The sequence below is a fragment of the Zootoca vivipara genome, chromosome 8, assembly GCF_965207765.1.
Source record: "Zootoca vivipara chromosome 8, rZooViv2.hap1.1, whole genome shotgun sequence".
Classification (NCBI taxonomy): domain Eukaryota; kingdom Metazoa; phylum Chordata; class Lepidosauria; order Squamata; family Lacertidae; genus Zootoca; species Zootoca vivipara.
In genome coordinates, this window is record NC_142591.1 from 45,409,668 (window position 1) to 45,433,252 (window position 23,585).

General features: G+C 39.7%; 1 protein-coding gene across 2 annotated transcripts in view; it reads right to left on the reverse strand.

Annotated features, from left to right (window-relative positions):
• CDH2 (cadherin 2) overlaps positions 1-23,585 on the reverse strand; it is a 133,497-nt gene that overhangs the window by 101,074 nt on the left and 8,838 nt on the right. Inside the window, exons 1-2 of one of the 2 annotated variants that reach the window (XM_088675428.1) lie at positions 14,310-14,334; positions 13,164-13,278 (exon numbers count right to left, since the gene is read on the reverse strand). Coding sequence is in view for 1 of the 2 variants with exons in the window: in XM_035125225.3 (XP_034981116.1) it covers positions 13,164-13,278 (115 nt within the window). In the remaining variant the exon portion in view is untranslated. Of the gene's footprint in view, positions 1-13,163; positions 13,279-14,309; positions 14,335-23,585 lie in introns of those variants that run through there. The other variant, XM_035125225.3, reaches the window with a different exon arrangement.

Genomic DNA, 23,585 nt, shown 5'->3' on the forward strand with positions numbered 1-23,585 from the left:
TGCATTCCTTCTGTAAAGTGTATTAGGAAGAGACACAGCAACTGCCCCAAGGCCACCAAATGAATTCCACGACACTCTTCATGTAGATTAGATAAAATCATGGAAGTTAAGGCTACCAGTGGCTAATAGCTATGTTCTACTTCCAGTGAGGGAGGCAGCATGCCTCTAAATACAAGTTGCTAGGACTCAGAATCTAAGGGGAGAGTGCTACTGCACTCATGTCCAGCTTCCAGGCTTCCCACAGGCAACTGGTTGGTCGCTACGAAAACAGGATCCTGTACTCAATTGACTTTTGGCCCAATATTCTTATTTTCACTGGCTTCCTCAATTAGCATAAATGATGCTATGCAAAAGAAAACCTTCGGATTCAGCCTTGAAAGAGAAATTATCACTCATGCTAGCGAGCATCATTAGAACTTTGTACATGGTCTAGTCCAATGTACCTGAAAAAAACACATTCCCTTTCCAGCTCCAGGTAACACCCCACTTTTAATTAGGTTACATCTGCTAGGACACAGTGCAGGACATTTTTCATTGTGATTCCACAACCACGGAACTCCACTGCCCAGAAGTGCCATAGAATGATGAATGACAGCATTGAGGAGGCAGGAGTAAAACATGCTGTTTTCACAGGCATTTACTATGGTTTCTTTTGAAATGTTTTGGCTATACTTTGAAATTCTTGGCTAATCTTGGTCTTTTTTATAGCCCATGTCTTTCATTGTCATTTCTACTTTATCACCATTATCGGTGCTGACTTTGATTTATTGTAAGCTGTCTTGAGTTGTATAGAAAAGTGAAGTATCAATAAAATATATGACAAATGTTAGAAACTAAAACTTGAAACACCAAACCCTGAACTTAGAATTGCTTCCTTATTGTTTGCAAGAACTTTACAATACTGTGCTGATTTTATGAGAACAGGAAGACAAAAGGCAGACAGAGGCACTGAATTCAAATGAGAAACAGTTTTAAGTATAAATGTCAGGGAACTGTTTATTCTCTGTTTATAGAGTTTCGAATTTTCAATTCACGTATTTAAGCCAGAACACTGTCAATTTGGGGGGGGGGGGTGGAGAGAGGAGAGAGAAAATAAATAGATGTCACATTAAATTAATGTTTGTTTCCATCACTGGAAACATTATTTAAATAATCAGTTTAGGAAATTAAAACTATTGGCAGTAGCAACAGTGTATAGAGAGATGACCCCTCTAGCCACAGATGTCAGCTTTGGCTTTGGGATCAGAAACTGCCTATGGGCTCTCTGAAAGCTTATAGCCAACAGGTTTATTACAAGTCAAGGACAAATTAAAATAACAACAAACCAAATGCTTCACCCAACAGTAGAAAGAAACTATTGAACACCTCTTTTGAGCATTTGAATGGTGCTTCTGCACATCCATTCCCAGAAAATTACATTATTTCACTAAGCTGAAAATTTGGGAGGAACTGAAAGTGAACGTAGGTTAAACATTGCCACATATCAAAACAAGAAAGAACACACATGACTTATCTGATGAGAAAAGGTTTTAGGATGAAATACTTAAAAGCAACTGTTTATTTATTTATTTTTACTTTGTGTAAGCATTTGTAGAGTGTCAAAACAGCTCTATGTTTAAAAGGCCAGAAATGCAATGACTCATCAGAAAATTGCCAGAAAATTGTTAAGCGCTACTGAAGAAACTTTAAAAAAGGAACTTGCTTGTGCTAAGAGGGCCCGCAGAAGAATGTGAATTTTTTGGCTTAGCAGTGGCTTTCCCCAAACCAGTGAGATACTTCTCAAAAAGGATTTTTATGAGTTCAGCAGGCTTTTTGCTCACTTTGGCCAACAGCAGCTTCCTTGCACAGCATCACAAGGTTCCATGTGCTGTTTCTTATGATGTCCACCTGGCATGTGCTATTCTGTGCAGTGTCAGCCTGTATTTTGAATAGAACCAAACTCCTGATTCTAGATCACACAGGCAAATAAATGCCTTAATTTTCCTCAATGCATTATGACTCCAGTCATCACGCTCATATTCCTTGCACTATCACACAAACATGTAACGTTAATAGTAAATGCCTTATTCACAAAGCCTTAATGATTACTTTTGTTAAGCACGTGAGATTAGAAGGTGCTTTTGATTTGACTTACCAATAACAACAGAGAGAATCAGACACACTCTGTATCATATACAGAGCCTAAGGTGGACCTAAAACACTATAAACCATTATGCCAAATAGAAATATTCTTCCTCTATGTCATTAATGTCATGCAAATTAGTATGGCTAGATTACAGAATATTAGCGTGTTGGACTATAACTGCAATTACACTCACAAGGTTAGAAAAAAAAGGAGAGTTGAAATTAAATGTGGCTTTCTTGTATTTCATACCACGTGTTAATTAACTGTCAAACAGCAGTGACATATGCATTTATTATAGTGTAACAATAGAGGGAAGTACATCTTGTTAGCATATTAGGTGACCATCTCAACACTGTTGCATATTCATATGGCAATAAAATGAACACTCCTTTCTGTAAGAGGCAGCAAGGTAATTTCATACTGAATTATCACATAAAACCTTTCTTTAAGTCCAACCAGCCTATTGTCACACACTTCTCAGGTATCTTCCAGGGTCTTCTATAATAAATTTTACATTGACATGTGAGCTCCAGGAACAATAATTCTTTGCATTTTAAAAGGATTTGGAAAGCATAGTTTCCTTTGTAATAAATGAAAGTGATGCACTTGGATTCTCTCGATCCAAATATCCATGGGGACGTAAAACCCTTCCGCAGACACAGGTGGGCATGTAGTACACAGAGAGGTCAGAAAACAAGTTGAAAAAGAAGAATGAAGGCCCCTGTCATGACCTGAGAACCACCAGCAATCATGACCTGGAGTCAGAGGCTGTAGAATAACCAGCTGAGGAGCCAAATTGGGTAACTGAGCCTGGGATTGAAAACCAGATGCCCCTAAATCTGGGGCAGGAACACCCTGAGCCAGATCCCAAGGTCCATATAGCCAGAGTTGAGACCCTCACAGTCACCTTCTCCTGGGCGAGGGTCTCCATGCCTCCTAACAGATCCTATCTGTTCAAGACATGGATCCAAAAGTTAATTGGATCCCTGAAGTAACAACCACCAGTTTATTATGACTGCTTTTCCTGAAATAAGGTCAAAGGAAAAACAATCTTAACAATGCTACAGTTAGGACTGAACTCCAGATTAATAGAGTGGACCTCAGGTTACAAACACTTCCGAGTTACAGACTCCGCTAACCGGAAGTAGTATCTCGGGTTAAGAACTTTAGCTCAGGATGAGAACAGAAATCGCGCGGCAGCTGAGGCCCCATTAGCTAAAGTGGTACCTCGGGTTAAGAACGGTTTCAGGTTGAGACCTCCGGAACGAATTAAGTTCGTAACCAGAGGTACCACTGTATTTTACCTTTAAATTAGGCATTGGCTCCATTGCATTGCAACAGCTACTGAAGCTCATCTTACAAACTTTACATCAAAAACATGCCTAGAATATGGGGTTATATTAAAAGTCAATGTTCTTCCCTCAAGTATGCATTTTAATTTCAAAATGGGTTTTTCAAAAAGGATTTATAATACACCGTCAACATACCAAAGGCAAGAAGTCTGAAGCAGGTAGGATTTCATGGGCTTACATGGAAAGGCATGCATGGATCTTGCAAAAGAAAAGTCATAAAAATGAAAGTTCATTTCCTAGGGCACTTCCAAGTCCATTCAGGGGATTTCTAAAACTGGAGAATAAGAAAAATAAAAAGTGCAGTCCAATCCTTATATAATACAAGAAATATTCGCTATGTTTGCTGTACTTTATAACACAGAAACAGACGCCTTCCTATCCCCTGCAGTGATCCTTAGCAGGGAATTGGAGCACAGACTTCATTACATCGCATCGATCTTCCTAAACAAAGGGATCTGAATTTATTGATCTAGTCCAACTAAACCCTGAACTGTTTGCCAGATCATGCATGATATGCAGTTCTGGCTTACTCAACAAGAAAGTAACACAACACTTTTTTCTTTCTTTTGCCCTTAGTCAAACCCCAGTGAGGTTTTTTTTTTTTTTTTAATATAAAGTCTGGGAAAGATGGAGTGCATCATTAAAAAACCGTGCTGGCCTAAGCTCAGGCTTTAATTTAATAAAATGCCTACATTCTTCCCCTTTCTCTTCAGTCTATATATCCATTGTGGTGGCTTACAAGAAGAGAATTACATAAGTCAAGAAAATGTGGTGGTCTACAATGAACATGAAAACCAGAATACTGTAGTGGTTCACAACACAACATAAAATTAAAGAGAGCTGTTAGAAATTAACTAGTATTGCTTTTCAGATGGGAGAGAAGTCAAATCTCACTTACAGCATGATAATGAATGCATTGTTGCATGCCACCCAACTCTGGGTGGTACGAGATTTCAGGGGTTCCAGACACTTACTCAAGAGTTCGGTTTACTCATAGTGAAGGACAGTGGAGAATTCTTTCTTTCTTTCTTTCTTTCTTTCTTTCTTTCTTTCTTTCTTTCTTTCTTTCTTCCTCTTTCTTTTTCTTTCTTTCTTCCTCTTTCTTTTTCTTTCTTTCTCTCTCTCTCTCTCTCTCTCTCTCTCTTGCCACCCTTGGGCCAGTCCACTTAATCTCCTGCCCCAAGATGCTAATCATATTCCGACCACAAGTCTCTATATTGGAGCACTTTTTCCACAACCATCTGGCCCAGTTCACCCAAAAAGATGATTATTCCGAATACACCTCATGGGCCTGAACAAATACAAGTAACCGTCCCAGTGGCTCTTGCCCCCAAAACTCATGGGACTCTGAGCTGCTGGGGCCTGCTTAAGGGATGAACCTAGTATAGGGACACGAAAGGCAATTGCTGGGTTTTATTTCACTCAACTCAGCAGATGCTGGCTGCCCCCCTGGTGCATGATCTCCAGCTTTTCCTTTGTGTTTTCCTCTGCCACCATCTCACATGGAGTCATGCTTTCCTCTCCACAGAGGCTTCTCATCCACTCAACTTGAGGCTGCTCTATTTTATCAAACTGCGGGCTCAGCTGAAGCTCCTAGGATATTATGGATTGATATGGAAAGCCATGTATATATCCTGCAAAATAAAATGTCATAAAAATGGGCAAACCTCTACCCTCCCCTTATATGCTGCTACTGATCTTAAGACAACTTAATACCAGGTAAGATAAGGTTCAGTAAGTTACAGCAGTTGGGTGGGGGGTGGCGGGGAAATTGCTGGAGGGGAGGCCTTGTGGTGATGGGGAGGACAAATGACAAATGGCCCTGCAAATATGAGGGATAATGAGTCCAGTAATAATTCATGTGAACAGGCTTAACTTCTGTCTTCCTTACAGTCTGTATCAACATGAGAATACTCCTTATCTGTACCCAACCATCCATTAACCATCCCTGGTTGCATTCTACCCTTGTTTAAGAATTAAGATGGTTTACAATAACACATATATTGGTGATACACAAAGATGAGCTATGTTCAGAACAATGAAGTCAAGTCGATTAGCACAAACTGAATGACATCCAATGTTTTAACACAGTATTATTTAATTTAATGGATTCATTATGTTTTTAGTTACTGCTAGAATTTGGTTTTATTTTTGTATTATAATGTTCTGGATTTCTAGACACGTTATTTTTTTTTCAGCAGGAAGTTCTAGTAATTTCTGTGTCTTCTGATGTTAAAGGATGACAAGTCAATAAAAGATCCCATTGTAAATCTAAATGATAGAACTGAACATATAATTATATACAAAATGTGAAAACCAACAGTTTTACACAGAAATTTTGTGAACACATACCCTGGCTCTTCTACATTTTTGCTAAGAATATAATAAGCCAGTGATTCTTGAAAAAAATCTGCATATTTAAATAAAAGATTTTATTTTTAAAGCCACTGTTCACAAGAGATTATGCCCCGAAATGGAAATTAGGCATTCCGTTTTGGCAACTATAACCCTGGTTTAAGGAACCATTTGGCGCCTGGTTTAAGGAACCATTTGGCGCCTAGCTTATATAACTGAATTTCTAACACTGCATATCATAGAACGCTACTGTTTCCCATTTTAGAAATGCTTTTAAATTAAAAACTTCGCAAGCAACTCATATTGATATAAAGCAATTAGAAGATTATTAATTGTCAACTCATCTGAATGAAACTCAAAAAATCAGTGATGTCTGTCTGCTTTCACAACACAAATCCACTTGGACCACTGGATTTTTCTCTTCTTTCCTCCCCAGTCCCATAAAATCTGCTCTAGAGGGTCCCCCAATCATCTGGAACAGATCTAGGGGTGGGAAGTGGACTCTAAAGGGGTAGAGATAAAGGAGAAGTACTGTTGAATTGAGTGGACACCCACTCACACTATGTGGAATCTTACGCTATAGCAACTTTTCTAGTATGCTAAAAAAAAAAAAGCATCACAATAAACCACAGAGCCTAGGGCTTGCCAATCAGAAGGTCGGTGGTTCGAATCCTTGCGATGGGGTGAGCTCCCGTTCCTCGGTCCTGCCAACCTAGCAGTTTGAAAGCACGTCAAAGTGCAAGTAGATAAATAGGTACCACTACAGCGGGAAGATAAACGGCGTTTCCGTGTGCTGCTCTGGTTCGCCAGAAGTGGCTTTGTCGAGCTGGTCACATGACCTGGAAGCTGTACGCCGGCCCCCTCGACCAATAACGCAAGATGAGTGCCGCAACCCCAGAGTCGGTCACGACTGGACCTAATGGTCAGGGGTCCCTTTACCTTTACCTTTAAGCAATATGTATGGCAAATATTTGCAGAGCCACAGTTGTATCAAGGGTAAGCATGATGTTATAATTTTATTAATTGAAAGGACTGTACAAAAGCATATCAGACTCTACTATATATACTACCCAAGATAGCCATTGGAACTGATGCAAGATTTCTGTGCAGGAATTCTTCATTGCACTGTATAGAACAGGCATCCCCAAACTGCGGCCCTCCAGATGTTTTGGCCTACAACTCCCATGATCCCTAGCTAACAGGACCAGTGGTCAGGGATGATGGGAATTGTAGTCCAAAACATCTGGAGGGCCGAAGTTTGGGGGTGCCTGGTATAGAATGTGGTGTTGAAATGGAAATCTTATTCAACCTTGGGATACTTTTAGAACAATAAAACTGCATTAATTCCTAGCATACCACAAGAGTCGTGGGGGGGGGGGAGGAATGCAACAGGTTAAATGTGCTTGTGGAGCCCAGAGCAGCATAGTAGCCTACATACAAGACTATAACACAGTTTTCTATCAGCAATGAGAAAGCTGTCCTAAGCTATACTTTGATGAGGCAAACTTCCAGGCCTGATCATATGCTGCAGAAGTGATAAGAGCTGGAAAAAACCACTCCTGACCACCAACAGGGCGTTGAGTAAAATTCCTTTCCCAAACAGGGTGATCAGTTAGATGCTTAGAATGCCAGAAAGCCCACCAGTAAAGTACCTAAGATAATAATTTTGATAGCACTTCACTATCAGGAAATCAGTTTTTCTAATGTCCATCTCCTTAACTTTCATTTATTGCTTTGCAAATTTCAATTTTATCCCAAAATGGAAGATCACTATACTTCTGTAGTAATTTTCAATGTACCTTATATTCAACACACTTTTTGTTTAATTTTGAAGGACCCATACAAAATCTGAAAACAAATTATCTTTAATTTAAAACATACTATTAAAAACATAGAAAGATTTATCAGAAACTAAAAAATCACAAGGAGCAGCATAAAAACAAGAGACCTCATGTAGACAACACAGATAAATTGAATTAAAGGTTCTAAGAAAGTTCTTTTTCTGATGAAAAAATGACATTGGAGTAGGCACCAAGCAAGTCACCCTGGAGAAAGCGTCCTACTTTTGGGGCACCACCACCGAGAAGGTTGCTTCCCTGGCAGGCACCTGCTGTACGTACCTCAGATGGGAAAGGAATGTGGATAAAGGACTTCAATGAGGATCTTAGTGTAAGGACAGACACACATGGATATAGGCAATCCTTCAAGGAACTGGCCCCAAAGTGTAAGGGGCTTTGGAGTACCTATACCAGACCTTGCAAATGAATCCAGAAATGAAACATAAGCCAGTGCAGCTTATGAAGGTCATGTGAGGATTGTAAGTAGATGTGAACCATAAACTATCAGTCATACCTAATCAAATATAGATATGCAGACTTAAAACTCACAGATTCATTATTAAACAAAAAAAGATGGTTTTAGAGGTAAAATATCTGAGAACAAGCTACCAAGTCAAAAGCACAATGCTTAAAAGCCCAAGTATGTGTACTGAGAAGTAAGTCCCAACTTCAACTCTACTGAAATGCCTTAGGATCAGGATGTGAGTAGACCATAGCTGTCAAGTTCTCCCCTTTTTTAAGGGAAATTCCCATATGAATAGGCTTCCTCACGAGAAAAGGGAAAACTTGACAGCTATGGAGTAGACTATAGAATCATTGCCCATTTTGTGTTTTCTAAATAGCAGCACATTTGAAAAAGAAGTTGTAAGCCTGAGAGAGGGGCTTGTCTTATTTTTGCTTTATGTAAAAGCAAAGTATGTCCTGGTAGGCAATACAAATAATAATAATAATAATATGGAAGGCTGACATACGAGAAATAGGCAGAGTAATCCTTGTGTGTTTGGTGAAAGGGGATTGGAAATTGTGGTCACCAGATTTCTATTTTTCTGCCCCTACTGGCAAGCCACTCGGAATTGCAGTAAAGTTTGAAACAGCTGTATTATTTTTTCACCTTCCAGCAACACCCCATCCACCAAGGAAATATATTGATTTTCCCCCACCGTGGCATAACAGTCTGGCCTACATCTTTGCTTAAGCAACAGCCAGATTCTGGCTCTGTCTAAGAGTCTGCCTATATTCTATTCTTGCTGTCTATTTTTTTCTCTCTGCCTATCTAGGCCTCCTGTAAAAGTTGCCACAGACCTGCTTTCTTTCGACAAATTATCTAACACTTACATGAGATGCTGTCTGGTAGATTTCTTTGGGGTGTATTTTCTGTAACTGTTGCACTGCAACAGAGAACTGGGATTTGTGCACCCGTAAACTGAATTAATGTGCAACCCTATACATTTCTCAGAAGGACTTACCATCAGGTAAGTGCGTATAGGTTTGCAGCTGTATTGAGGAGACATGCAAAAGCAGTATCTGGCACAGATCTCTGACATTTCACAGTGCAAGTATAACCTTAAAGAGTTTCCATTTTCAAGGGAAAAAAATTAGTGTTTCCTAATGTGTTAAAATTCAACAAGAAGAACACAAAACAAATGAAAAAAGTTTGGTCACTTTGTGAGTCTCTTGCCTCAGTCGCTGTATTTTAATGCTGGCTAAGAGGATAATAAAACCTCTATACCTCAGGCAACTGACAGTATAGTTTTTTAAAAAATCTCTTTAAAAAGCTTCAACCCTCACAGAAAATCCATAACAATTAAAGTGCAGAATTCAGATCCTGAGCTGGCGTAAATCTGGATGTACGCCAACAATATCAATGGAAATACAGGGTTCCGAATCTGGCCCACAGAGCTTTTCACCCTTGAAAGGGAGGGAGCACAACACAAAGCATGCTTAACTTCTATTGTCACATGCATCTAGTTTAATAACCAGAAAATGGGCTTTTGACAACAATAGTACTTCAAAATGACAGTGTAATTAAATTTTAAGTCAAAGCCATACAATGATGGCCTGTACATTTATGTAAAACCAGCAAATGATATGCTTTCAAGCATGTCAGTACTTTCAAGAGAATTAACCATTAAAATAATTTGACTAAGGAAGTTGTAGTGAACAAAACAAACAAACATGATGCCCCAGGAAGTTGTTTTTTAAAAAACTAATACACACTGATTCAAATAAAAAAAGGAATTAAAAACTGTCTTGTAATATTCACTTTCTGTATATTGCAACTGAGTTCCTGTATTGTTTAGTGGTTGATATATGCTCAGGGTAGACTTAACTGACTTTAAAGAGTATAACCCAATTAGATAAAATACAGTAAAATGCACCGCTGTAATCCACTAACCCAGGGTGGTCCAATTTCTCAGACCAAGCGAGTCGGAAGAGTACTTTGACTTTCTGACAAAACCGAAGCACAACAGTTTGTTGCTGCCACTAGTGGTGGTAGTCATTAACGGGGGGGGGGGGTAGCAATGGCCATCTCAAAGGCCTCAAGGGCCGCATGTGACCCGTAGTCTATGTGTTGGACCACTCTGCACTCGCCAGTTATTTAAGGGCATTTGGCTTTCAGGCCAAATGGTTCCACTGCAAAATAAACTTAGATTTATAGTAAATTATAGTAAATTAATCCACCAGCATGTATTGTAACTAGTTTGTAAAGTCCTGTGTTGGGTTATTTGATAATGCAGAAGGTTGTGTGTATTTGGTGTCTACGTGTTTGGGGCGGGGGGGAAACTGAGCCAAACTTTGGTTCGTTGAAAGCTGAGGTTTATGGCTAAATTTCAATACCCCATGTTCTCATATAGCTAACTGCTTATTAGGTAACAAAAAATTTATAGCAACCTTCCTTCTGGATGCTGGTACCACAAAACTCAAGAACACCCTCCCTGCATTCCACACAATTCATGACCTGGGCTTGTCACATGGACATCACACAATCAGAGTTCTGGAAGAGACCAGCCTCCTGGGGCATTGGATTTGTTAGGGACATTGGGAAATGTCTCTGAAGGAAAAAGAATAAAACATTTTCTGCCTCATAGCTTTTTTACATGCCCCCCTCCGCCTGCCACTTCTGCTGTTGCACAGCATAGTTAAGATTAATCCAATTTGTACATGCTAAAACAGGTATGAAAGCTTCCAAACCCCTCATAGCTTCACTGGAGGAAAGCGAGAAGGGTGTGAATCTAAGGCTTCTTCTTGCAAATCATGGTTTAGTGTTATATGAAACCATGGTTTTGTTTGCTAAGCTAAACATGATCCCTATGGTGTGTATAAGAAGACACCAGTGAAGCTTGCAGCAGAAGACCTAGAAAAGTATCCAGCAGAGAACTTGGGAGAGGCAAGAGATCTCAATTAACCAAAGTTTGCTCAGTACAGATTAGCCATAGTTATACAAACCATGGTATCCCAGCCCCCTTCAAACTATGGCTTCACATTCTGGGTTGTGGCCAATAGTTACTTAGCCATGGTTATGCATGCAGATATAGCGATTAATGTTAAGCTTTATGTCTGTATAATAATATAATATTAACTATTGCATGAGTAGCATATTGTGATTGTTTCCCCCTCTTTTTTATTTAAATTGGGATATTTCATTATTTGTCTTTACAATGTTGTTATACCGTATATTAAAAGAATTACCAAACATATTGTAATTGAACTCCCTTGGGATGAAGTGGAAATAATCTCTAAATTCTTCTTGAAACAAAGATTTCACTTTATCTGCAGTTCCTTTGTTCAGATCTTTCACAAACACTTTTCTCCACAGGGCAAGTAGGAATACCTCGAGAAGACTTGGAAGAGAAACTTTACCAAAGTGACTGCTCTTTTCTTTTAGGTAACAAATTACTAGCAGAAGTGTGTGGTACTTTTTTGTGAACTAGTTACTTTTGTGGGCAAATTGTCTGCAAGCCTTCTTACGAGGGAGGATTATTTTATACTTACTCATATATACGAATGTGAACAAAATCATCAGGAGTCATTCTTTTGAAAACAAGGAAGAAACTGCTGTTTTGACTAGTATGACAGGTGTGAATTGCAGCTAATTGCACTACCAAATCATGAACATTACTTGATATGAACTCTAGCAATTCATAGTTAAAGATAAAAACCGCAACACAACTCCAATATCAAGAAACTAGTTTTGAAGAATATTCCAAGTTGTCTTATCATTTTTGAAACCTACTTATTAGTGAACCAAATATATGGAATTTATTTCCTTGCTTTAAATGAATCAGGGAAGTACTTTATTAAAGTCAGGATTTAATAATCTAAAACCAATAAATTCCTCTTGCATTTGGGATTCAATTATTGTTATGAAAGCACTAGGAAGGTCTGTAAAAATATAATTATGAGCAGACAGTGTTGAATAGAATACGTTAAATACAGAAGAAAGCTTTTGTTTCAAGAATCAGTTTGATTTGTGGCTCCATTTTAAAAAAAAATCTTTTTCATTTATGTTAATGCCTTGATCTATGCAGCAATATTTGTAGAAGAAAGAAACAATGGATAGAATCAAATTAGTTTTTATTTAAGATAGATTTGAAACTCACTGAAACTAATCCTCTTGATCAGCGCCATAATTTCTAAATTAGCTGCAAAGTAATTTCTATGATATTCACAGCTTATAAAACAACAAAATTAATACATTTTTCTTACTCTGAGGCCCTCTACTGACAATTAAAATTCTCTCTCTCTCTTTGTATAGAGAAATCTGTCTAGCTGTAAAGTATTAGCAGTATATTTCACACAATATAAGTTTCTCACAGAACAGAAATAAATAAACAATTTTAATATTTTTTGTGTTTCTTGAGATTTCTACCAGCTTCTATGGCATTGAAGGCTGAAGAAATGGGAACTGCATATCTTTTTGTTCTCATTCTGGTTATGATGCCATTTGGGGGGGGGGAAGGATAGAGGGGATTTTTTAAAAAGTAGGTAGCTTTCACAAATCATATGACAGCTTGGTAAAAGGCTTTCACATGTACAAAAAACACTCAGAATGAGATATTATACTATTTTATCCTTCTATGAATACTACCCCTGCCACATAGCAAGCAAATTTTGGTACAGGGTGGGAACTGATTTGGGGACAATATTTTTCTGTAATAAAATTTCAGTTCCTATTTAGGATAAGAAAGGTCCTTGTTATAATTCACAAAAATCGAGAATGACCTTATCAAGAGGGCTAAGAGAAAAGTATTGCAATGAAGCCATCTCACAATGAGTTCTGTGGAAAAGTACTCTGGAAGAGGCATTTCAATGGCAAACCTTTGGTCAGCCATTTCTATCTAACTGAATCCCAAAACTACATCTGGTAGTATATATCTGGTATATAACTGAAGTAAAAGAGGATTCTTGTGTTATTTATGGAATCCAAACAATGTACCTTAGAATTAATGTATGCACAAGAGATAAGAAACTAAATGCCACATGCAACCGTACCATTTAGAAGAGGCTGTCCTTCGTGTACTCCTCTGGATATGACTGCATTGTAAACGTCTTCAGGAAACCCAGTCTTGCATAATGTGCCTTCTTCACAAGTTGCCTTTATAGGTGCCTGAAATGCAAGACAAAATTTATGTAATACTCGGAACCCCCATTCAATTGAAAAGCATTGCACTTGGCATAAACCCCGATTTTGCTACTATCTTGTACAAACAACCTCTTTGTTTCTAAATGGCTGCAATTAGAATTCTGGGGGCAAAGGGTTAATCTTTTTGATAACTGGGATGGAAGGAACAAATCCCACTTGTCTAGTAAGATTTAAATAATACACAATCTTGATTCTTTATATAACGGAATGTTTCAACTAAAACAGTCATTCAGGCTGAAGTAGAATTGTTGGGGGGGGGAACAAATTCATTTCTTCAAATAAAAATAAACATTACGCAAAACTGATTATCAAGTTTGTCAGATATGAATTTGAGGCATTCAGGAGATATAATGGCCAATTCAAAACATGTTCACTAAACCTGTCAATACATTTCAGGCTCTGCTCAACTCTGAATTCGTCTGATTGGATAAATGCAGTAATATGAAATCTCTATATACATTTGCAAATAAATGTTTTTAATACAATCGTTGTTGCTATAAAGTTACTGAAGAATAGTTACTCAGTTCACAAAGAAAGCCTGATTTGTTGTCTTTATGAAAATGTTATCCCTTAATTGGGGGGGGGGTGTTTTCATGCAGCATTCTCACTACTGGGAGCAAATAGTACTCTAAGTTAAACAGTAAAAAAAAAACAACCTCCTGTGTCATCTTACAGCACAACTTAAACAATTCCAATCTAAGCAGGTTTCTACAGCCAGACATTTAAAATTTAAATAGTCCTTTGAACTATCACTAGTAAGCCATTTACACTGTTTGTAGCTAATACCATCAATTGGAGGCTTTCTTTAATATAGCTGATCTACCTAAATGCCAAGTATGACATTAATAACCATGCTGTCTCCTGCTCTTACCTCATTAAAACATACAGCATTGTACAATTTAACAACCCACTTCTGTTGTGAAAGAAGGCCAAATAAAAGATGTACGTGACCAGAGTCAAAAACTATACTAAGGTGGTATTGTACATTTTATTACCGTAAACACTTTGAATCAGAGGACTTCCACTTCCCAAGTATTTTGGTGCCATGTGAACATTAAGCTGCACACAAGATTTGACTGCAATTATCTTAGGCACCTATAGACAAATGACTGTGCGAAAGAAAATGTACATGATTTCTGAATTATAAGAGAATTCTTCTGGAAAATGCTAAGTACTGCTTTTAAACAACAGCAACCGTAGTAAACCCTGAAAATCAGAGCAGGAGGCGGTTCTTCAACCCAAGATGCTGTCAGATTCCATAATTTAATAAGCAAACTCAATGTAACTAACAGGGGGGGGGCAGACATTCTAACTACCCTTGAAACAAATAAATCCTGGGTGGGCAGCTGAGTAGATAACAGGATTTTAACAAGCCTGCACTGATGTGCATGGGAATCAGTCAGCCTTTCCAGCACGCTATATCTGCTAAAACAACTCTTATAAACTGAAACAATGCCCAATGAAACAAAGACTTGGGGACATGAATAAAGAGGCCTCTTTATGCTTTCGTTTGCAACCTCTCAATTTCTCCCAGAGACAAAAGACAGCACTCCGTTCCCAAAAGCAAGTCTATTGTAAAGATTTTGTGGCCATAAACACATGAGAGGAATCAGAGATTCAAACGCTGACAATGCCTTAGCCTCTCGTGTTTTGCATTTTGAATTAAATAAAACTGAATCTCGAATCACAACACAATCTGGGTCGTTTCAAGTTCAGTTGAAGAGTATGAAGCATCACAGCATACATTTCTTTTTTACGTTTTTATTTAATGACACAGCAAAACAATTCAAAGCCAAACATTGTAATCTTCATAATACTGTAGAAAGGAAGCTGAAGTGTGTAAGAACACCACTCCTTTCTGACTAGGGTGCAGGCTTCTCCCCTGAATATGCAATAATGAAGAACGCTGAAATCATAAAAACAATTCCCCCTTCCCCCTTGGGAAAACTATTCATAAAATGTTCTTTCTAGTAAAGATACGTCTATAGAGATCTATAAGAATCAAAGTAGTTTTTCATGGGAATTCTGCAGTTTTAAGATATGGCCACCATTTTTGAAAAGTCTGTTTATACATGCCTGGCAAAATTATAAAAACAAGAGTAAGGTGTTGTTTTTCAATTACTGAGCCATGGACCATTGCCAAACTAAGAGTGCTTCTTCCCGCCAGTCCTCTGCTAGAGATTTGGCTCAGCTGCTGCTGCTGGGTGTGAAATCTCTGTTTTCTTCTTTCTGCAGAAGCAAATCAAACCAAACTTTGCCCTCCTCTCAGCAAGAAGATAAAGGCAACTGCACACCTTACACTTGCTATAGAGAGGCTGTTTTAAATCATCTCACATAACAGATGTCATATTATGATGAAACATTTGTTTATAAAGAGAGGCTTGTGGACCATTCTTCTTGGACAGTTGTAAAAGCATGAATTGCAAGATGCGGGTGATGAACTACGACACAGCAACAGTTCAACAGTAATAAACCCTGTGAAGCAATTTAAATGGGCTCTACACAGCAACTATAACTTGCAAAGGGGCCAGAGATTTAAAAGCAGCAAAAACTCACTTCACTAGATCCTTGAGTTCTCTAATAATCAGTAGTGGGAAGCACTGATATAAGGACCTAGGCCAAAACCCATCATAATTCTGCTCAACGGGCCTGGCTAGTCAAACATTATATTTCCTATAGTCACGGAAATGTCCATGAAAAGAATAAAATACCGGGTTTTGTTGTCTATTGACGGGACTAATGAAATAGCTTAAAATGAGGCCAACATAAATGTGACACGAATGGCCTCTGAAATGCATGTCAGAATACAATCTACAGCGCCCTGTTGAAAGTGGAAGGGCAACATCAGCACTACTGCACAAGTTCTAGACCAGGCATCCCCAAACTGCGGCCCTCCAGATGTTTTGGCCTACAACTCCCATGATCCCTAGCTAACAGGACCAGTGGTCAGGGATGATGGGAATTGTAGTCCAAAACATCTGGAGGGCCGAAGTTTGGGGATGCCTGTTCTAGACCATGAAAAAAAAAACCAAATGCCACCTTTATGAGGCACAGAAAATACTGCTAATATAGAGCTAAAATCTATTGTCTCTGTTCTTAAAGAATTAAATATACTAGCTTAATGACCGGCATATATCCGGGGGTCTCTCTGAAGGTGTGCCAAGGGACTGAGTAGGCTTATATTGCTGCAGATCCATGGTCCCACCGACCTGTGACACACCATGTCCATGCCTCCACAGAGCTCTGAGTACAGATGGAGAGTAACCTGCAATGGCTAACCTTTCCATAGTTTTACTAGGAAACCTTGCACTGTATACCTCCCTCTCAAACTGTGGTGAGAGAGATCTGCAGGATGCAGCAGCCTGTCATCTGCTCTTCCTGGGACCTTTGGGATTGCTCAAGTAGGCATCAGTTCTGGAAAAGTTTAAGCAACTTTAAGCAGGAAACCTACTCAAATGTGCAGGATAGGCAGGTCTTTTAGTCGGTGAAATGCTATTACGGGAAAAGAACTGAAACAAGCTGGCCTGCAAACCACCTGCAGGAAATATGTCACTTAATTGGTTTTTATTGAAATCAACAGAAATAAACTCTAAGTAGATGGTAATTAAATTGCAGCTAGACAAAATATATCGCATGTCACTAAAATGCCATTTTGCTTGGCTTAAAGAACATTTCAACTTTCACTCAAAACAATGAGAAAAGCAAAACACATATTCTGAATCTCTGCCACTTTAGTATCAAGGTTGAAAACCTAATTATAATCTGGGTTTACAACTGAACTTTTTAAATAATCATTTTTATCAACCTTGTGCCAACAGTCTACTAATTACTTTTTAAATATTAGAAAACTGCTAGCCCATCACTGTAGATCAATCCAACTAGGCAGGGGGCAGAGCGAAATTCCAGTTGAGGAAAAAATCTCAGTGGTCACTCAGCTGGATGCAAATAACTGATTCCTCAGTTAAAATACTTATTCTATCTACATTATAGTGTGTTATCTCACTAAAACAGATTGTTTCAAAATATATCAGTGCTTGGACCAGTAAACGAGCTTCCTTAGGCTGAAAATAATCGCATCTAAAGTGACAATATTTGTTCATTTTTAAAAAGAATTATTGTTCGCTTGTAATTAGTAACTCATCCGGTTGATTGTGACAGTCATAAGCAGCCACACCACTAAGGCAGAGAGCATAGATACAGATTGGTTTTAATTTTGCTTCTAATTGTATTTCACAGCTTTTAAATTTGTTGACCACTCAGAGAACGTGGTTAATTGGGCAATATGTAAATGCTGAAAAATAAATGGGTAAATGGCAAGGCTCAAACCCTCCACAGCCCTCAAATCTGCAGTCTCCTAGGGAGAATAGTAAGGGGAACAGGACCCCACCCCTAGCAGATCTCCAAGCAACCAGAAATCCTGATGAGCCATCTTCCCTACTCAAAGATCAGAGAACTACACACCAATTGCATAGCTTCCTGGCCTTGGACCCTGTCATCTACCTAGGAGAACAAACGGCAAGCCCAGTAGGAGTTTCAGGGCTGTGGATGAAGCACCCAGCCAGCTTGAGGTTATTCAGGGAAAGAAGGATGTGTGTATAACCAGCCAACCAGATCCAGGCCTGGTTGAACTAGGAAAGGGAGCCTCCCATTCCCATATAAGCTCTCATTATGGAATGATTCATTGCTGAAGCAACAGCACCCTTAGAGGTCCAAGCATTCCTGAACAGGTGAAACAGACAATACCATTAAGCAGACATTAACATTAATTATTCTCTTCACCTTCTGCTCTAAAAGAGAGATTCGTATAGGGAAAAAATAGGTCTTGTCGCTGCATTTGTAGTCTTCTGCGAGAGAGAGAGAGGGAAACAGAGAACATAGACTGGGATAGTCAAGTACATCCCTAGATCCCTATGAGCCTTCCAGCTTTGAGGCCAAATGCAAAAAAACACTCACTCCTTTGGTATCACCAAGTAATAGCACTAAGGTGGGATCCACCCCAATTTAGGACAAAAGATGTGGAAGAGCTATAACAGCTACACTGCAGGAGAAGGTACTGAAGGAGGGGCAAACATTAAACAGGGTTGAGGAAGGAGATAGTAACCTCTCCCCAATATATTATTTGTAACACTGCTACCTTCTGATCATAATCTGATCGGAAGATAAACAAACTGTTCCCATTTCTGTTCTTTCTGTTCAACATTAGAAGCTTCATTTGTCTCTCCAGAGTACGAGACTGTAAAATGAGCAGGAGGTCTTTTTGCTGCAAGTACAGCTAATCTCTTCTCATAAATCATTACATCTTCCAGGGATGTTCGGGGTCATCGGCAAATAAAAAATTAAATACTAGATAAGGCGGAAATGTTTGAAGGTGTAAGTTTCAACAGAATTGTACAGCCTCAGTATTACATTTAAAAATCCCATTACAACTACCATGTCCCATCACTTGTAATATTGGTGTAAAAATACTATCTAGACCAGAGGTAGTCAATCTTTTTATACCTACCGCCCACTAATTCATCTTTCTTGATGGTAACATTTCCTTACCGCCCACCAGTGCTCGATGGAAGGAGGATTCAGCTTGTCCATGGAACCCCCTACCACCCACCTAGAATCCTGAAACGCCCACTAGTGGGTGGTAGGGACCAGGCTGACAACCCCTGGTCTAGAACTTAAATAGCCTAAATCACAGAACAACTGTTTCACTAGCTTTCACTGAACAGCTCTGATGTGCAGATCATACTGGCCAATCTGTAATCAAATGGTTTTTATATGATGTATCAGCAAACAACTAAGCAGACATGAAAAAAGAGTGAGTATTGAAACTTTATGAACTTTAATTCATCATGCTAGGCAGTTTACCGTATATTTTCGTCTATAAGACAAGGTTTTTTTACCCAATTTTTAAGGTCTAAAAACGTAGGTCGTCTTATCCACGGAATATAGCAATTAAATATATAAATAAATGCAGAACTTGCTCTAGCAGTCACAGCTCCTGGCAGTGGCGAGCCGCAGGGCCTCTGTAGTCTGTTTGCCTCCTCGCACTCTGCCTGCCCTACAGGCAGAGGCTGCGTGTGAGCTGTTTTTTTCTGTGCAGCGTCTTTGTGCGGTTCCAATTGTGTGCGGACGGCACAACGTTACACAGGAGGAGCACAAGGCGCGATGTTTTGCTGATGTTAAAGGTGCACAGGGGGGATATTACTTCAATTGCCATGTTCCTCCTGTGCAACGTTGCACAAATGGAGCCGCACGAAGAAACCACAGGGCAAAAACTGACTGCCTACAGCCTCCCCTCCCCCCCCCAGCTGTAGGGTGGGCAGAGTGGGAGGAGGCAAGCAGAATACTGTACGGAGGCTCCACGGGAAAGGCGAAAAGTGCTAAACGTTATTGGAAAAAAGCTTCACCACTCCCCCCCCCCAAGCTCAGCGATTGCCGGCGGAGGAACAGCTGACAGGTGGCCTGTTATACGTGTGGGCTGTTAGCCTTGGGCAATCCTCCCCTCCCCCCCCAAAATTCAACAAGTCAGGGAAATTTCCCTCCATTTTCATAATTTGGGGTCCCCAAAAATAGGCGGCGTCCTATACACGAAAAAATACAGTAATAATCATTCTGTCCCACAGATTTGGGGTCGGGCAACCAAATTATCCAGCACTCTCTGCTGTGATCATTATAAATAAAAATTTATTATTTGTACCCCGCCCATCCGGCTGGGTTTCCCCAGCCACTCTGGGCGGCTTCCAACAAAGATTAAAATACATTAATATTGGAAGGAGAAACATAAGTGAGCTGAAATAGATATTTTTCCATCCCCAACTCTTGCCATCTTTGAGGCCTCACACATTCTTCTGAATACCTCTACCGGGATTGGGGGGGTAACATCTACCCTTAAATGTTTGAATAGGACTATAACATTTCACAATGCACACAGGGAAATGTGACCTAGAGCCACAAAGGGTTGTTTCCAAGATAGTTACACAGAGTAGACCCAAATAAGTTAATGGACCCAAATCAGTCATGTCCATTAATTTACATGGGTTTACTCTGAATAGGACCAAATTTGAATAGAACACATCATCCTACACATGGAAAACTCACAAGTCAGGGAGGTTTCTAGTTGATCTTCTGATTATCTTTACACCTGCAAATGTATGTTTCTCCTCACTTATTTTGAGAAAATGCATACCATTTGTTGTTTAGTTGTTTAGTCGTGTCCGACTCTTCGTGACCCCATGGACCATAGCACGCCAGGCACTCCTGTCTTCCACTGCCTCCCGCAGTCTGGTCAAACTCATGTTCGTAGCTTCGAGAACACTGTCCAACCATCTCATCCTCTGTTGTCCCCTTCTCCTTGTGCCCTCCATCTTTCCCAGCATCAGGGTCTTTTCCAGGGACAAAAACTAGAACACCCCCCTCCCCCAGTTTAACAGGCCGTAAGATTGTTTAATTAGCCTAAGAAGAGAAGTGTTTTTGCCTGGTACCTAAAGATGTATAACGAAGGTGCCAGACAAAACCTCATTGGGGAGAGCGTTTCACAAATGGGGAGCCATCACAGAAAGTGCCCATTCTCGTGTTGCTGCACACAAGCATGGGCCTCAGATGATGATTGCAGGATTCGGGTCAGTTCATCTGGGAAAAGGCAGTCCTTGAAGTATTGCAGTCATGAGCTGTTTAAGGTTTTCTAGGTCAAAACCAGCACTTTGAACTGGGCCCAGAAACTAGAGTTGGCCCAGGATTGGCATTATATGCTCAAACCGTCTTGCCCAGGTGAGCAACCTGGCTGATGAATTCTCCACCAGCTGAAGTTTCTGAAACGTCTTCAGAAGCAGCCCCACATATAACATGTTGCAGTAATCTAACCTAGAGGCTACCAGAGCACAGATGCCTGAAGTTAGGCTATCCCTGTCCATACAGGGGGACGGCTGGGCCACCAGCTGAAGCTGATAGAAGGCACCACCGAGGCCACCTGAGGCTTAAGTGACAGCAATGGATCCAGAGGTACCCCCAAGCCTTCAGAGGGAGTGTAACCCCATCAAGAGCAGTGCTTCAGTCTTATCTCAATTGAGCTTCAGTTTATTGGCTCTCATCTACTCCATTATTGAGGAAGGCAACAGCCCAGCACATACACTATCACACTGCTGGGTTGCCTACATACACTGTATAAAAGGATGGAGAGGTCCTTTCTCTGTACTAAACCTTTTACTTGTCTCATATTTTCCTATGTGATTTTTCCCTTCGAGGTTTTTTTTTTTATAGTGATATAAATAGCCTAGCTTGAACAACACTGTGAGTAGTAACCTTTATAATAATGAATGCCAATGGAAGTGTGGGCACTTCCATCTCTCCTAAAATTAAGTAAAAATACTAACCTCTGTTGAGCCACAGGTTTGTATGATGCATTTCCCTAGTGTGCACTGAAACTCTGACCCCAGTTTTGACGTTCTTGCACACTATAGCAATTTTAAATATTGAGTTCTCTTAACTAAATTAAATGCAGCTCTTGTGTTCCTTAATGCTTCAAAGCTCTTGGAAGTCAGTGGAGGAGCCCATCAGTGCGAATGTGTTGTGGTTAGGGCAGCCAATTTTAAACTGTGAAGTTTGTCAAAACACATCCCTTAGACATAGAGATGAACTGATTTCACAACGGCAGAAGAGAAACTCTTACAGTTAAATTGACTGGTCAGCTTTGCGAAGATGAAGTGGTGTGTCCTACTCCTTGGTTTATTTCATTTGACAACAGCACTTTCAGAGCCCAGGTTTGCAAAGGCAGTTGTGCATGCTTAAGAGTTATGGTTATAAAAGCCCACTGGAATTAACTGTATCCGTAGGTAGTAATTTCCAAGGCTTAAACCTTGGTATGCTACCAAACAGAACTAGTTTCTTCATCTATGTTTAGGGGGGGAAAGGACAAAAACATGCTAATGACAAAACATATTCCTAAAGGTTACACAAAAAGGGTAAATGCATCCTCATGGGGGAGCCTTTTCAAGACTATTTAAAGAAAAAACTTTGTTCAGTCCACAGAATACTTACAAAGTAAAAAACAAAAGGATATTCTAAAAACCATCGTTAATTCACTACTGTTTCTGTTCCCTAGCAGAACATAAGATATATAGCTGTGCTTCACACTGGGACAGTACAGCAATAATTTGGTTCAAACATAAATTATATTGCAAGCTGTATTGTATCTTAGGCCTCAACCCTTTATCTCTAGGTATACATTAAGGCAAAGTAACAAGATTTCACATGGGCCAAAATTTCATAAAGCATTTTCAGCTACTTTTCTTTTCTTTTCTTTGTTTTAACTATTCTCAGCATTAGACTGCTATGGCCTGAAAGGCCTAGAAAACCTTTTGTTTCCTGTTACATTTTGTTAGGGTATCATTAACACTGAATGACTGAAGGGGGGGAAAGGTAATGTGCCAAATACAGGACTCTGGAGCAAACCTTTATTATATAGCCCCTTGTTTAATTTAATTAATTAATCTAAATTATTTTTAGGCTGCTTTTCTGGGCAAATGTCCCTGTAGCTTACACAATACAATACAATGCAGTACAATACAGTACAATGCAATTATGAAAAGAACACATATTTTTTTTTTCAACAGAGCAAAATGACACCCAACCCTAATTCCACTAGACCATCGCACATCTAATAAGCATCATGCCTAGAAGGCCAAATGAAAAAGACAAGTTTCAGGGCCTTCCAAAAATTCCACAATGTATAAATTTGATACAGGTCCAATGGAAAGGAATTCCATAGCCATCAGGCTACCGCAGAGAAAGATTTGTTTCCTTGCGGTCACCCACCATACCAACTGTGGGGAGAGAAGGCACATTAGAAAAGTCTCCAAAGCAGATCAAAGTCAGCAACAGATCGCATGATGGGGTGGTGGTACTCAACTGGCCATGGTTGGTTGTGCTGCTGCTTGTTGCAGAAAATAGAGGGAAAGGGTTGAAGGCAGTTGCGAGGTGCAAATGGACTGACAGGAGCATCTGACTGGCTCCACTGGTGCATTTGCACAGCACCCATCTCACCGATGCCCTGTCTCTCCCGCTCTACCTCCTGGTAAGCAGTAGTAATGTGACCAACCAGAGGTCAGGTGAGCATCATTGCCATTCCACCACACTGCCTGCTGCAGCTTAAAGTGTGGTCAGATAGTATGTCTGCAGGTGCTCAATAAATAGCTTGCACCCAAACGGTTCCAAGGTGTGTTAGGTCGGACATTGTTGGCCAGTGATGAAATATCACCCTGGAAATTATTTCTTCCTTTCCA